General features: G+C 42.9%; 1 protein-coding gene across 2 annotated transcripts in view; it reads left to right on the top strand.

Annotated features, from left to right (window-relative positions):
* The window catches only part of CDHR4 (cadherin related family member 4), a 392851-nt gene that overhangs the window by 259041 nt on the left and 117681 nt on the right, over window positions 1-16129 (top strand). For both annotated transcript variants that reach the window (XM_085625056.1, XM_085625057.1), the window contains exon 15: window positions 11958-12097. In XM_085625056.1, the coding sequence (XP_085481182.1) occupies window positions 11958-12097 (140 nt within the window). The remainder of the gene's footprint in view (window positions 1-11957; window positions 12098-16129) is intronic.

Below are 16129 nucleotides of genomic sequence, written 5' to 3'. Positions count from 1 at the left end.
TCCTACTACTGACCCTACCTTTACATAATCACCGTCAGCATCTTTCCAAGTCTTTGATGAATAATAACAAACTACATAAAGGCAGCTTGTCTGCTCCACATAAAGAAATACGAAAGTATTTTCATATACTCCAAGAAATTCTACACTCCAGCACAACCTCGACCAGTGCGATTATGTTCTCTCACAAATGGAAAATTCTCAGGACTTCCCCAGTTGTGCTTTCTGAAGTGACCGAAATAAACCTCTACACTTTCATTCAACAAATTTCCCTGTTCAAACAGAAGGGGGATGGGAGCATACTGCTTCACCTCCCAGCACAGTTCACCCCGTAGCATTATGGTAAATGCAGTTAATTTTAAATGTTTATTTGAGTTTTTGCTGAAATGTTTCACCAAAGTTGGTGCAGGTTAGTGCTGTCAATCTCTAGACACATGTGTTTCGCGATATTATCCTTCATCAGTAGAGATAAAAATCTAAATGTATCTGGGGTTGCTGAGCAAGCTGCCACAATACTTTCAGGTCTCAGTACCTCTCACAGGCGCACAGACGCATCTCCAAAGGCTTGTCAGCTCTATGGCTCAAGGGAGCCTTTTCAAACAGAAGGGGGGGTGAGAGCACACTGCTTTACCTCCAAGCACAGTTCACCCCTTAGCATTATGGTAAATGCAGTTCATTTTAAATGCTTACTTGAGTTTTTGCTGTAGTGTTTAACTAAAGTTGGTGCAGGTTAGTGCTGTCAATCTCTAGACACATATGTTTCTGGATATTATCCGTCATCAGTAGAGATAAACAAAGTTTATCTGGGGTTGTTGAGCAAGCTGCCACAATCCTTTCAGGTCTCAGTACCTCTCACAGGCGCACAGGTGCATCTCCCAAAGCTCGTCAGCAGACAACGCACATAAACTTTAGTGTATGCCACACTAAAACTGCCTTGGGCTTATCTCGGGATCTTGGGCCTACGACGGACCCACTAACTTCTTTCCATTGAGGTTAGACAGATCACACTGTGACATAAAGGTACAAACTTAACATATATATTGAAACTGTTTGAATCCGCCCTGTCTTTACCTCCGCCTCTTCATTACCCAGTATTTTAGACTAAACTAACCATCCTCTGCTACCAAAAACGAATGCAACAGAAGTGGTGGGGGGTTTTATCCTCTTACTTCCCACACCAACCTTCATAAAACTATCGGAAACGTAACTCTAATGACGGGCCCATAAGTCATTTTCACACAGTTAGCTCTAACATAGGTCCTCCGATGGATCTTTGGTAGAGCTAAAAGGGACTAAGTAATGGAAGTCGGAAAGCTATTCCCTCATAAGGACCTGCAATGAAGAAATAGCTTAAACATCTGTAAACATCAATACCATGTCAAATAACTCAATAACTCTTGAATAAAGACAAACTATAATTCATAGCTTGTTAATTGTTCATGTTATTTCATAATGTGAATGGTCAAACACATGTACATAGATTAGAATGTCATCTCTCAGATTCAATGTTACAGGATAAATTCACAATAAGAAACAACTCATATTAAATACATCAACAAAAGAGTATAGAGGAGTGAGAGGGAGAGAGAAAAGTCATTGCAAAGACATATATGCAAGATTATTAGTTTCTCATACGAACCTAGAAATACAAATGCACAGCATGCATTTAGTCTGAAAAGCTAACCCCTCAGCCGAAAGGGTATAGTGTTGCAGGGATTCTGCTTATACACAGAACTATGCTTAGAACCCCAGGACCTCAGTGAATTGTGGTGTACCAGAAACTCACCTCAGAACCCAGAACCCAGTATCCGGCTAGCATAAGTGTCCCATTCGTTATCCAAGATTTAGCTCAGAGATCCCAATGAATAGACAACCCAGAACAAGCGACTCAGGGTACTCTCAGGAATGGTGGGAATCGGAAATACCTGTTCGTATATTATTCTCACATCAGTCCACAACAATAATCAACAGAGACACGGTGTAAATAAAAAGAGTTTATTTTTATAGACCACGTGTCCTAAGATGCAGTACTTTGGCTAATACAAGCAGACAAATGATTAATATCAAAACCATCAACATAGTTACAATACCATAGAATATAAAAGGGGTGATCATATTATAATGACAGTGGATACTACCACCTTCCCTTTACTAAGAAGCTAATATTATTATTATGCTAATAGAAGGTCTCTTAGGCTTGAATAGGGGACCCCATACCTCAAAGATCAGCTTAGTGAAATCACATCACAGGAGCATCAGGAGACTTCTCGCAGGAAGGCTCGTCTTCGGTCTGAATAATAAACATGATGTCTGTGATATTAAAAGCACCAACTTTCAGGTATGTGCAGCTGCGCGTGTGTTATGGCTAAATAGTGGGTCGATCAACCTAGAGTAGAAAACATGCATTGTGTAATATTCCAGACTGTTTGTCACACCATGTACAGACCAAGGTCGCTGCGCAGAGCTTGGGATGGTAACAACAGATTGCTCTCGTGTGAAGCAAGTCTCGAATCAGCAGTTTATTTAAGAAATAACATGTAAACGCAGTGTCGTGTGCAAAAGCAGAAAGATGGCATTCTAACATCTAACGTGGTTATGCTAACTTAACAATGTATGTGCGTATTCAGGAAGAACTCACTACACGCCCCCTTGATCGAAGCACTATTGAATAGGCAAGAAAAGAGAGAACGCAGAGTTCAGTTTCGTCAGAGCAGAACAAGGCGTAACCAATGCAGAGTTTCAGAATGGGCCAAAGACCGAAACTACAAAAAATATAAACCAGGGTTTTTTTGAAAGAAAAAAAAATATGGAAGTTAAAAAAACTCAAAACGACCATCGGGGAAAAAAAAGAGAAAGAAAAGAAGAAATGTTGCGCTAAAGTGCTGTCCAGTAGCACAGGCGCAAAGGACAACCGTCCAGTTAATCCATGAATGTATAGGCAGCATATGTGGCCACTGCTTCCAACAAAAAATCGTTTGCAGGTCCACTGAAAGTCTCAGCCATCCAATCCATCAACGAAAAGGAACATACGTGTTCTTCAACCATCGGAGCCTCTAGCACGATCAGAGGGCACCCGGAATGTTCCTCCAAATAGCTCATAGCCAAGAAGTTGTAGGCAGCTGTTGAGATGTCCCAATTACCCAGGATACCATGCGCCGCACCACAGGCCATAATCCGGACACCAGAACAGGCCAACTCGTGAGACACTAAGGGCCTCATCAGTCGATCGAAATCCGGCACCGGAGACACCAGGTTGGTCAAGCACAAATCCAAAGGCCATTCAAAGGGACAATCCAGGCAGTGAAATACAGGCTGCACGCAGGTGAAGTAGGAATACCTGAAGGATAATCCATATGCCAGGCTTAAGGTCGCCAACGGCAGAGTTCCATAAAAGTCAAGCATCCTATCACGAAGAAGATGCAGGCGGGACAGGCGCTCGTGTGGCACAGAAGGAGCAGCCATTCCGTAGTATGAAAAGTAAAAGCAGCACACCTGCCACCAGCGCCAGAAGCAGCGGAACACCTCCAAAGATGCTCGAGAAAAGTGAATGAAAAAATGCCGGAATCACACCAAAAATAGTTTTGAAAGAGGTCACGAGACCCGAGCCCACAAGTTTAAAAAAATGAGCCAGGCCGGTCGTGGACGAGGCATTAAAAATAGTTTGGATCAAAGTGCCGAAATGTAGGGGGAGGTCAGTATTCAGAAGCGCCTGTACCTCAGTGCGTGTATTAGCAACGTGAAGGACAAATGTTTCACGAGAGGAAGTCAATGGCACCTCTTTTTGGGACAATAAAGCTCTTATTCTGCTCAACTTGTTGAACTCTGCTTTCAAAGTTGGAATCGAAGGCCAGATTGAAACATCCAGCTGCCCACGCGGGGGTGGAAAGAGAACATTATTGCAGCAGACAACTTTCTGCGAGACAGTTACTATGTACGGGATTCCCACTAACATCCCGCAGCAAGCTTCATTATTCAAAATTAAATAACTACCATTTGCAAGCAGCGTGAAAGAAGGCGTAATCACAGGCACCGGGATACCTCGTAGGACGCAGGCTAAGTTCGGGGCTTGTACATTGCATGCGCCGTGTAATTGAATGTGCCTACATACCAAGGAATGGTCTGGTGTCGTGGTACATTCCTCGCCTTTCAAATAAACCTCAGTGCCTTCCCTAGTACATCTATACGTAAAGGGGAGGGACCAAACCTCATGTATGAAAGCGGTGCCCAGCCCACAATCATCCATGTGGGGAACTAAGTCTTTAGGCAAACTAATGGTGAGGATCCTGTGTTTCTCCACAGGAGTTGTATGCGGATAAACCGCTTCTATTTGGTCAAATTTTTCAGCAAGCCAAAAGGGATAATCATCCCTCGTGAGGGGGCGCTTGCCTACAACAGAATTAACCATAACAGGACTAATGACCACCGCGTGACGATCACCAGGTTGTCCCGCACCAACAGGCGCCCCCGCCTGTACAGTGCGCGACACATACTGCACTAACGCCCTATATACTGTTATAAGGGCAGTGTGTAGTACACGCAGTTCATCCACCGTCACCGTGAGGTAACGGGGATGAGGCGTAAATCCGGCTAGTACCGGCCAAGTGGCCCCCGCAATTGATAAAGGGCCCATTCTCGGCGGTATAACCACATGGGGGAGGGCGCCATTAAACCAAATCTGATGTTGCCAAGCAGATATTGGTATCTCCTGTGTCCTATACGGCGCATAGGCAGCAGGCACTGCAGAGGCAGTGTATGAATGAAATGTATTATCATTTCCACTGACTGCCGGAATCGTCACCCAAGAGTAGAATAACTCAAAGGGATGAGCCGCATCGGCTCCCACCACAAAGATGACGTCCATGCCCGCGTCCGGCACTCCATATTGCGTCAAGTGACGTTTCAGTGCCGCACGGCTATGCGCCGCAATATTTATTGCCATAAGGACACGCTACACTTCAAGTATTCAGTAGCACAAGTGTTCAATAACCTTTTTAATAATCAAGCTTGAAAGAACCTATATCAATAGAACTAGGTAGGTTTAAAATCCGTCAGACTTGTTATCCGGAAACAAGAATGAGGGTGCTGTGGACTAAATGTAAGCACTACTAAGGCGTTTCAACTCATAGACCAAACGTTAGGTGCGCCATGTTGCAGGGATTCTGCTTATACACAGAACTATGCTTAGAACCCCAGGACCTCAGTGAATTGTGGTGTACCAGAAACTCACCTCAGAACCCAGAACCCAGTATCCGGCTAGCATAAGTGTCCCATTCGTTATCCAAGATTTAGCTCAGAGATCCCAATGAATAGACAACCCAGAACAAGCGACTCAGGGTACTCTCAGGAATGGTGGGAATCGGAAATACCTGTTCGTATATTATTCTCACATCAGTCCACAACAATAATCAACAGAGACACGGTGTAAATAAAAAGAGTTTATTTTTATAGACCACGTGTCCTAAGATGCAGTACTTTGGCTAATACAAGCAGACAAATGATTAATATCAAAACCATCAACATAGTTACAATACCATAGAATATAAAAGGGGTGATCATATTATAATGACAGTGGATACTACCACCTTCCCTTTACTAAGAAGCTAATATTATTATTATGCTAATAGAAGGTCTCTTAGGCTTGAATAGGGTACCCCATACCTCAAAGATCAGCTTAGTGAAATCACATCACAGGAGCATCAGGAGACTTCTCGCAGGAAGGCTCGTCTTCGGTCTGAATAATAAACATGATGTCTGTGATATTAAAAGCACCAACTTTCAGGTATGTGCAGCTGCGCGTGTGTTATGGCTAAATAGTGGGTCGATCAACCTAGAGTAGAAAACATGCATTGTGTAATATTCCAGACTGTTTGTCACACCATGTACAGACCAAGGTCGCTGCGCAGAGCTTGGGATGGTAACAACAGATTGCTCTCATGTGAAGCAAGTCTCGAATCAGCAGTTTATTTAAGAAATAACATGTAAACGCAGTGTCGTGTGCAAAAGCAGAAAGATGGCATTCTAACATCTAACGTGGTTATGCTAACTTAACAATGTATGTGCGTATTCAGGAAGAACTCACTACAATAGCACACGCAACATCACTAGCCAATGATGTGTAAAGTCAATAGGAAAGTCTTTAGGATTGCAGGATGCACGCCAGTCAGAGAAACAGAATCAGCATGGCATTCAGTATACCAACAACACAGGGACAGGTCACCGATCTTGTGAACGAGCCGATGAACATTTTCTCACAGTCGTTTTTATATAACATCACACTGTTATCTCCATTAGCTGTTTCATTTTCTCTCTTCTCCTCGCATCTTCATTGGTCATTTCACATGGGGAGGCAGTGTTCCGAGTTCTACTTTACAAATATTTGTAAACGACTATTATCTAAACTTTATTACATCAACTTCTGAGGAAGTAAAAGGAAGTCCTTGATACATAATTATATAAATGTTGAAACAATTATACTAGAACTACCTCATCTCTCGCCTAGACGGGGAAAAAAACCTATAAAGTTCAGTCAGAAATAAACTAATATCTACAGTCTAAGGAAACCTTTGAAACTTTTGAAGGACAGGAGTACATAAGCACATCCTCAAACATTTTCTAAGGCCTACATTAATTGGCAAAAGAGAAAATTATTTTCTAAAAGATTTATGAAGTCTTTCACGAAGAATAAAAGCTTTTCTTCTGTGTTTGTCGTGTCTCTGCATTTTATAAGACATAAATCATATTCAATTAACAGACAAGATTATTGTTCATTTATTTATTAAATACTAATCACCTATGTTTCTCAACTAACAATATATAGTTTTCATTACGTTGATTTCATTACTCAGGAAAACAATTGTTGAGTTTCCTTTACACGTTTTCATGTTATACATTATGTTTTCATGTGTCACTATAATCCATTTTATTTGTTTATGTTAATTCGCACTTTCTGGCAGATTACATTGAGCAGATTTTATTTACAAAAATCATGCTCCATCATCATCGTCCTTACTCTACCTAACCTACCACAAGGCTGGGTCTGTCTTGTTTGAAGGTCATGTCTACTGTCATGAGCACTTTGTTGGTTTAACAGTGCATCCAACGAGCTGCTGAATTGTCACTCCTGGGTAGTTGTTAGTAATACTCCTATCATCCCTTTCAAAGGCAAATCATACAAGGTAGATCAAACCTTATCATAAAAATACTGTCTGTCATTATACCAGGATTGTGTCTCCAGTGGGCAGTACTCCTGTGACCAAATTTGTGCCAGCCGTTTTCACCATGTGAAATGTGCAGAAGATGGAGTGGAGTCTGCAGAATCCCTATCAAAACATTCATGGTCGGGCAGTGAAAGGGAAGCATGCCCCAGGTTACCACTGTTAGGGCTACCAACCCTTTAGGGAGAATTTGGGACCCCAAGTGGGAATCCCCTACAAAGCCCATGTGAACATTACTGTTGGCATTGACTCACTAACAATTATGACAACACATTTTTTAAGCAGGGACTGCAGGAAATATTAAGATGAAGGTAGTAACATCTGGGTTTGTAAAACCAGTTAGTGTCCAGGCCTTTGGTGACAAAAAGAAGAATGTTATTCCTGTCAAGCTAACCCTTCTCTGAGACTGTGAACATTTAAGACTGTTCTCCTAATTAGCAAATACATCATTTTAGAGTTATTTCTTTACAGGAACCCAGTAAAGCACACAGTTGCTTTTTGGATTTAAGAGGTGCTGGAAGGTGGATTATTAGTAGGGCTAGGTATGCACCTATCACTAGGAATAATCCCACCAATGCAATTTCAGGTCCAGATAAGGCCTCAATACATTAGTCCTTTGCTCAACCTTTGGTAGCTGGCTGTGAGTAGACAGGCCTAATTCAGGAGACAGGTATGGTAAGCATTTCAAAATACCAATACATTAAATGAGTAAGACGCAACACACAATAGAAATCCCACACAAATTTATTAAAATAAGAAATATTTTTAGCTTTACTATGACACCAAAACGACAAAACTCCAATTTAGAGAACTGCAGGTGTGGTTTTTTTTAAAGATTAACCACTTTATAGTGCTTAAAAACATATAGCGCCAACTTGGGATATCTGGTCACGTTGACCGGGACACAGCCAAAGTTTGAGGCTGACTCCGATGGAGCCCTGGTCAGATACACTAAGCAGGAGGCCCCGGTCAAATGTTACCTTCACACTTAGAAATGTATCTGGAGGATTATCTCCAGATTCGCCGGGTTGGTTCAGCGGGAGACCCCAGTCAACTCCTGAAAGTCTTGAGCTCCGGAGCTTTCAGCTGGAAGAAACTGAAATCCAGGCCAGGTCGCTGTTGAAAGTAGTCGGCTTCACTCTGGACGTCGAGTCAGTCCACGTATGGAGCTTTTTCCAAACGTTGTTCCAAACTCCTCCAAACTTCTAGAACTTCTTCCTGAACTTCCTCTTGAGGGTTCAAAGTGTTCAAAACACATATACCAGGGTCTAGAAGCTCTGAGGTGGTCCCTGGAAGTTTGAAACTAGAATTTCCACAATGCACCTGGCCAAATCCTTAAATGTCCACAAGATGCACTGGAGGGAGATGGTAGAGGGAACGTCTGTTAACCTGTTGCTTTCAGGGAGTCCACTCCTTAATCCTTTTTGAAGCAAGGCAAAGTCCTCAGGGCTGTAGTTCCAAGTGTGCAATAGGAGCAGTTCTTCTGGGAGCAATCCTGTGTGATGCAGACCAGGGTTCCAGGAGGGCAGTTCTTCTTCTTGTAGTTTCAGGCAGCAAATCTGAGCTGCTATGCACATATTTCTCACATATTTATTCAATGATTTGGGGTGACAAGCAGGGGACTCCCCTGTCCAATGAGGTGCAGGGTACCACCCAAAAGCATGACAGCTTCCTCCAAAGTGTGGCATATTCTTGTTTCACAAAGCACCGCACTTTAAAATTCAAGAAGGAGATTTTTTCACCTTTGGAGTAAGAGCTGGCTAAACAAACCTACTGGTGTGGTTCATTTCAATTAATACTCCCCCTCCTACTAATTCCATTCCCGGGCCTGCCATCTCGGCTGGGGTACAGGAAGATGGGGTAGGCCTGGCTAACATTCCTTGCTGTCCGCTCTCTTTGAAGCCTAGTTTGATTATCCCAGCTCCCCGAACTGACCTATTCTCTGCAGCTGCAGAGCTTCCACCCATCAGATAACCTCTGCTCTATGCAGACCACTTATCACCTCATCAAAGCAGCTTGGCTAAGCCTCGTAAGGCTAACCAATCAGGAAAGGCTGTTAAAAGGCTGGAATTTGGCTCCCCAAAAAAAGAGAGTCCTATAGCTTTTTGTCTGTACTAGTTATGATAAATTCAACAGTGGCAAGTTGTTGGATTTATCATTGCTAATCTTTTAAGTCCTGAAGTTACATTTTTAGCCTTGTCACAGTAATACTTATACTTCAATAACATATTGCAATGCTAGACTATGGAGCTTATAATCTACAAGGAGGTACAATAAAATGTACACGTTTTTCCTCACCAGGGCATATAAAACATCTTTTATAAATGTCCCTGCTTATAGGTACATGGCACCCCATCCCTGGAGTACCTAGGGTGACCTTGGAGGTGACCTAAATGTAGAAATACTACTACTTTGTACCTTTAATTCCAAAGTCGAATTTTCATATAATTTACTGTTAGAAACAGTTTGCAAATCAGGGCTGCCTTTAAAAATGACAGCAGGCAACACAGTAGTGCACACTAAAGTTCAGGAAACAAACTGGGCCTCTAAATCTCCCTGACCTATTATATACTTATAGGTAGTTTGAACCCGCCTTGACTTTTTATATACTAGGGACTTACAGGGGTCTGTCATTGCTAATTGTAATTATACTTAATTACGATATACCTTTATTATCAGAGCACTGGCCCTTGGCCTGGTTATCAGAGCCCAAGGCACAGTCAGAGTCAGTTACCACACGTATCAGTCAAAAAATGGGGGTGAACAGGGCAAAAAGGATGACTTTCTCACAAGAGGCATAGAAATGTCCTAATTATGAGTCATTAGATCTGCACCTTGCTACTTCTAACATCAAGGAGATTTTTTCTAGACCAGCACAATTAACTGCTATCTCTAGCATCCCATTGGTAAAAAAGCAAAGAAGATGCATCACAGTTTTGGTGCCTCTGTGTTTTCTTGAAGTATAAAAGAAGGTTTACAACCAAGCAGCCCACACAACCTGCACACCGTCTGTTAGTCGGCTCAGGTGTGAATGCTATGAGTTTGTAAAATAGAATCAAACATCTAACGGCTGACATTTGCTCGTTTATTTTGTTGACAAATAAGTAAACATTTTTTTTTTTAAACATATCTGTTTATTTGTTATGTATTGATTTTCCGTGTTTTTCAGCATCGTTCCACCTTCAAAGATACAGTCACCTGAAGGAGACAAGAGCAAAATTTCAGAAAAAGAAATGAAGAAATGATCCGCGCATTTAAAATATATAAATATAACTGAGTGTAGACTAAAGAGAGTGAACAGACTCAACAGAATAGGGAGAACAAAACAACCAGGTATTCGTGAGGTGTTGGGAGGACTGTAAAGAATTGCAGAAGACCCTGAGAAGTGAGGCCATAATTGGTGGCTGGGCTCCCTGGTACGAAAGCTCTATTTATTTACATGCATCTTATTACAGGACTTGTATCATTCACACAGCAATATGAATCACCTATGCTTCGAGGCAAGAAACAAGCATGGGCTAAAATTAGTGGGCAGTCAGCTGTCCTGTTACCCACTTGAGTGATCCCTTTCAAGCAGGACTGATAAAAATGGCTCAGTGGTGAATAAGATATTGCACTGGCACTACTCACCCTGTAACTGATCTGTTGAAGAAAGGAGATCAAGTTTCAGTGTTTGCACTTGAACGACATACATAAAAGTAATTTTGTTTCTACTGTAAAGACATAGTCAATAGTTTACCTTCATGCCCCTGGCAGCTAAACTGTCCATAGAACACTTCTAGAAGACCCTATACCCCGCCCTCCTCAGCAATGCATGGTTGACTATGATATGGAACATATCTGCAATGGAGAAGATGATGACTCTAGTACACAACTGAATAAATATGAAAAGATCTGTTCGTCTCTTATCATGTATGTTTAAGGAGACACAGATTCAAGAGCCGATGAGCGATACATGCCTGACATGGGTAGAAGATCTGGCATAGCTAGATCATCTCCAAAGTGTTAACACCGCAGTATTAGGAATCACAGTATCACACCATTCTTCATGTTACTATTTATATAATTCTGGTATACACAACAATGAGCCAGTGACTGTGCTCTTAATTCTCTCATCTGGAACCTCCCCCAGATCAATAAGATCAAAGAGTGGATGACCTCTCGCCACAGTCAGCATAGGCAACCGGATTGAGATGATAAAAGAAAACTGCCAGCACTATAAAGGGACCTGCAGAGCTATTCGGAGCATCAGGCATAGCACAAACTATAAAAATGCATGACTACCTCTGACACTTCCTCATCCATTACACAACAAGTCCCAAAACATGAGATCTGCACCTTCAAGGTAATCACAGAAGACATAGAAACACTTCCCACATTTGGCCTAAAGTGAATAGAACACACTTTTAATCAGACACCCACATGGTGTTGCGTGCTACCCATGTGGATAAGCATCACGCATAGCAGCACTAAATGCTATACAAATGCCATAATACAATATCTCATATCTTCAAAACCCAGTGTTAATTTCCTTCACCACCAAGTGTATTGTTTGTTATAATGCAAAATAACTGTACTGTGAAAAACAAATATAATTAAATTGTTTAAACAAAATTGCATTGGGGCACTTATATGTAGTGAGCTGACATAATATTGCTATTTCCGCTGAGGATGTAAGGTCCTGTCTCAGCCTAAATTCAACCTTGTTACCATGTCATGAATTGACTCTGTGATTTACTCTTTCAGACCATCAAGAACCCTCCTCGTATTGTGAATGGTACAGTGACCTATTGGACTCCCGATCCCTGGTTTGTGGCTGTGTTAACCATCACAGGAGTACTCCTTCTTTTAGGACTATCTCTGCTGGCCTGGCAGATCATTAGCAGGTACTATGCTACCCATGCACTGAATGCATGAAACATGCTACTGACTCACACTAGGAAGCTGGAACGGGTGTATGCTGAGGGATCAGACGCAATGCTATGTGTTCATTGTAACTAAGTGGAAAGGAACAGGAGTCCAGGAGTGGGCAAGGTGCAAAATGCTGAAGATGTATGCACTTGTTATGTTTTTGGCTGAAGGCAGTTTGTGTGGTTTTGCTAAGGTAACCCGTGGTAAACTTGGGCTTTGGTCAAGTTGCAGTGTGACTACTGGCCCTGAAAAACTTCTTGCTCTTTGCATGACATCCATGCGAGGTATGGGTACGAACCACAACATTGACCAAATGTAATTTTTGGGACCACCAAACAAGGAATCAGGTTTTTATACTGATAGTATTTCCACTTAATGTTGGGGTTTTGACTTGTACTTATGAACATAGATTCCATGTAAGTGGTGCAGGCTTTGGACAGTTTTTGAAAATGGTTAAGCGTCAGAATGTTCTGGAAAAGGATTTCTTGTTATTGCAGACTGATGCCTCTTAGCTTGACAGATGAATATCCTTGTATGACCTGAGCCCTAACTCTGTCTTCATGTAATGAATCAAGCAAATTCTATCACATTCTTTGAGGCAGGCATAAAAATCATCAATAGTCTTATCTTTGCACTGTTTCATATGTCAGAGGAGGAATTGTGTTAGTTAGGTATGACGAGTGGCTCAGAATGCATCACTGTGACATAAGTATGAGGGGGCCTGCTTCTGGGACATCTCGGAACACCCGATGTACGTTTTCTACTGCCAGGTTGAGTAGCAAAAATCAGTTCACCTCTTAAGCCATCTTCTCAGCACTGACAAAGAAGTCATCCGGACTTGCCACCCGCTGCCGCCATAATGGAACAAGCAAAAACAGGGCACCTATCATACTGAACTCACTGATGAGAAGAATGCCTTCCATTATGATAGCAGCACAATATGCCAGAAGAGATCCCTTGGGTGATGAGAGTGGTGTTGAACCACCATGATAGTCACAGAGTGCAGGCTGTCCCAACTGAAGGTGAGCCAAAGTCTTCACAAGAGGCACCCAAACATGGCGTTTTTCATGGGGCAGCATGAACACAGAGCTTTCAGATTAAAGATGAATATCCAGGTTCCCAGATGACAAGAAGCTATCTCAGATCAGGCACAGGAGCAGAGGCTGCTGCTGAGGTATAAACGTTCCCACTTAAAACATGCTTGATTTTCTTATGACCATTAATTTCATCAACCACGTTGCACGAAACAAGTTGTAAGTGCGTAAAATCAAGAAGATAGTCTTTCTATCTGTACAGCTATCATAGACATGCATCACAAAGAATGACCAGTTCTCATAACTCACAATGTTAATGTGCCCCTGAGCAAGACTTGCCCTCAGAGTCATTTTTCACAGAGTTTTATCTTACATCATAGGTGTCTTAAGAGTTATCAGTCAATATCTTTTATTGGCCTAAAAGGCCATAAAAGAGCAAGATAAATGCAAAAATACAAAATGTATGAAAGCAAAATCAAAATACAAGGCATACAAAAGAAAAACAAATCCAACTAAGTTTATTACAATAAACCAAGATAAAATATGTTAAAACATTAAGTACAAAGCAGCATTAGGGGAACACCTTTTTCTGTCTTAACCTCCACATAGATATCAAATACCTTGAGACTGCCAAGAGTTTTTATAAATGCTTCAATACAATACAGTACAGTCTGTGCACCATTAGAAACCAGCGGGGAGCAACAGTCCTAGCTGAGACCTGCCAGTAGGGCAATCCAGGTAAAAGATGCCTCTGGTTTCCGCGCTTTCTGCTGCACAGGCGCGCAATGACGGGTCTGGGGGAGGGGGGGAGAGGATCCGACTCTGTAAAATGGTAATTACCATAGCCTTGTGGAATGTTCGGGGCCTAAACTCCCCGCAGAAGAGGCAAAAGGTGGTGAAGTACCTCTCAGACCACCACTTTGACATTGTGGCACTCCAAGAGACACATCTCCAGAGAGCTGACGAATTGAGGCTTAAACACAAAATGTATCCCCTTATCTATAGATCGTCAGCGCATACTAAGCACCGGGGAGAGGCACTCCTCTTTCACACTTCGATGATTTTCCAACCTCTGGATGTCCAATCAGATAAGGAGGGCAGTGTGGTCCTGGTTAAGGGTACACTATGGGGCATGCTATGCACCTTTATTGTTATGTGTGCGCAAAATATGGGCCAAACGAGCTTTTTCAACTCCCTGCTAGATAAAATAGATCACTTTGCAGAAGGGCCAACGATTTTAATGGGGGATTTTAATCTCACTTGGCAATCTGACTTAGACAGCACTCATCCACACAGATCCGAAACTAGCACATTCTCTGCAGATATAAAACATAGACTCCACGACCTAGGTCTACGGGATGCCTGGCGTGCCTTGTACCCACAGACTAGAGATTACACATTCTACTCCCACGTACACCACACATATTCACAATTAGACTACATCTTTATTAATCAACGATTGCTGGGCACACTTGGAGAGGCCAAGATCTTCCCCCTTTCCATCTCGGATCACTGCCCACTCTCGATTTGCTTACAATGGGAATCTGCCCCCTCTATGACTCCCAAATGGTACTTCCCAATATCTCTTACACGGGATAGGGTACTGCGCACTGAGCTACGAGATGCTATCACAGAATATTTGAAAGCCAATAGACCTGAAGACACCTCCCCGGGTAACAATTGGGATGCCTTTAAGGCAGTCATACGGGGGAAATGCTTGGAGCTTAACTCCACCCTGAATAAACAGCGGGCGCTGGAGAGGGAAGGTCTAGAGCGGGAGTTAGAAAGGGCGGATCAGGCACACAAGAACAATCCTACCGGAGTGACTCAGAGCGCCCTTACAGCCCTGTGGGGCAAGCTGAAAGCAATCTATATTAACAGGGCGGAATACACCCTTTTAAAACTACGCCATGTCTAATACACTCAGGGGAACAAAATAGGCAAACACCTAGCGAGGCAACTCAGAGAGAAACGCGAGAGGGAATACATCGGAAGCATACGGGACGGGAGAAACGGGTTAGTCCACGCAGATGAAGAAAAAGCTGACCTCTTTCGGTCTTTCTACAAGGCACTCTACACCGCAGAACCAAAAGAGGCGGACTTGCAGGATAGCTACCTCCGGGCCCTGTGGTTCCCCCGTATCTCACAGGCTACGAATGACAGCCTTACGGCCCCCATAACTGCGGAAGAGACACAAGGCTCCAGGACCAGACGGTCTCACAGCCCACTTCTATAAAACCTTTGTTCCTGACCTTATTCCTCACCTCACACGCCTTTTCAACCAGATGGTGAAGACAGGAGAAGTGACCCCCCTCCACGGCCGAAGCAGTGGTAACTGTCACCCCTAAACCTGGGAAAAATGTACAATTATGTGCCACGTACCGTTCCATAGCACTCCTAAACCTAGACGCAAAGCTTCACTCTACTATTCTTGCGAACCGATTACAGGACTTAATGCCAGATTTAATCCTTCCCGATCAGTCTGGATTTATACAGGGGCGGCAGACACATGATAACATCAGACGCACGATATACCTAATTGAGAAAGCCTCCAAACGGGAGATACCGGCGGTCTTGGTGGGGCTCGATGCCGAAAATGCCTTTGATCAGGTGGATTGGGCATTCCTTTTTCGCGTCCTTAAATCTTTTAGCTTCGCCGACAAATTCATTCGTATGATTAAGGCCAACTACACACAGCCCTGCTCCCGGGTACAGGTCAATGGAGTGCTATCGGCCCCTTTCTCCCTCACGAGAGGCACTAGACAGGGGTGTCCTTTGTCCCCCCTGTTATTTGAGCTGAGCATAGAACCGTTCGCTATGTCCATCCAAAACAATTTGGTGATTCAAGGGATCCCCTTTGGAGGAGACATTCACAAAATATCACTTTTTGCAGACGATGTGCACTCGTGGACCCGTCTCGATCACTCCCAGCATTGCAAGTGGAACTAGCCAAATTTGAAATCGTAGCCGGCT

Source organism: Triturus cristatus, chromosome 9 (assembly GCF_964204655.1).
Source record: "Triturus cristatus chromosome 9, aTriCri1.1, whole genome shotgun sequence".
Lineage (NCBI taxonomy): Eukaryota > Metazoa > Chordata > Amphibia > Caudata > Salamandridae > Triturus > Triturus cristatus.
Note: the sequence above shows the minus strand (reverse complement) of the source record. Positions and strands in the feature narration are given on the sequence as shown.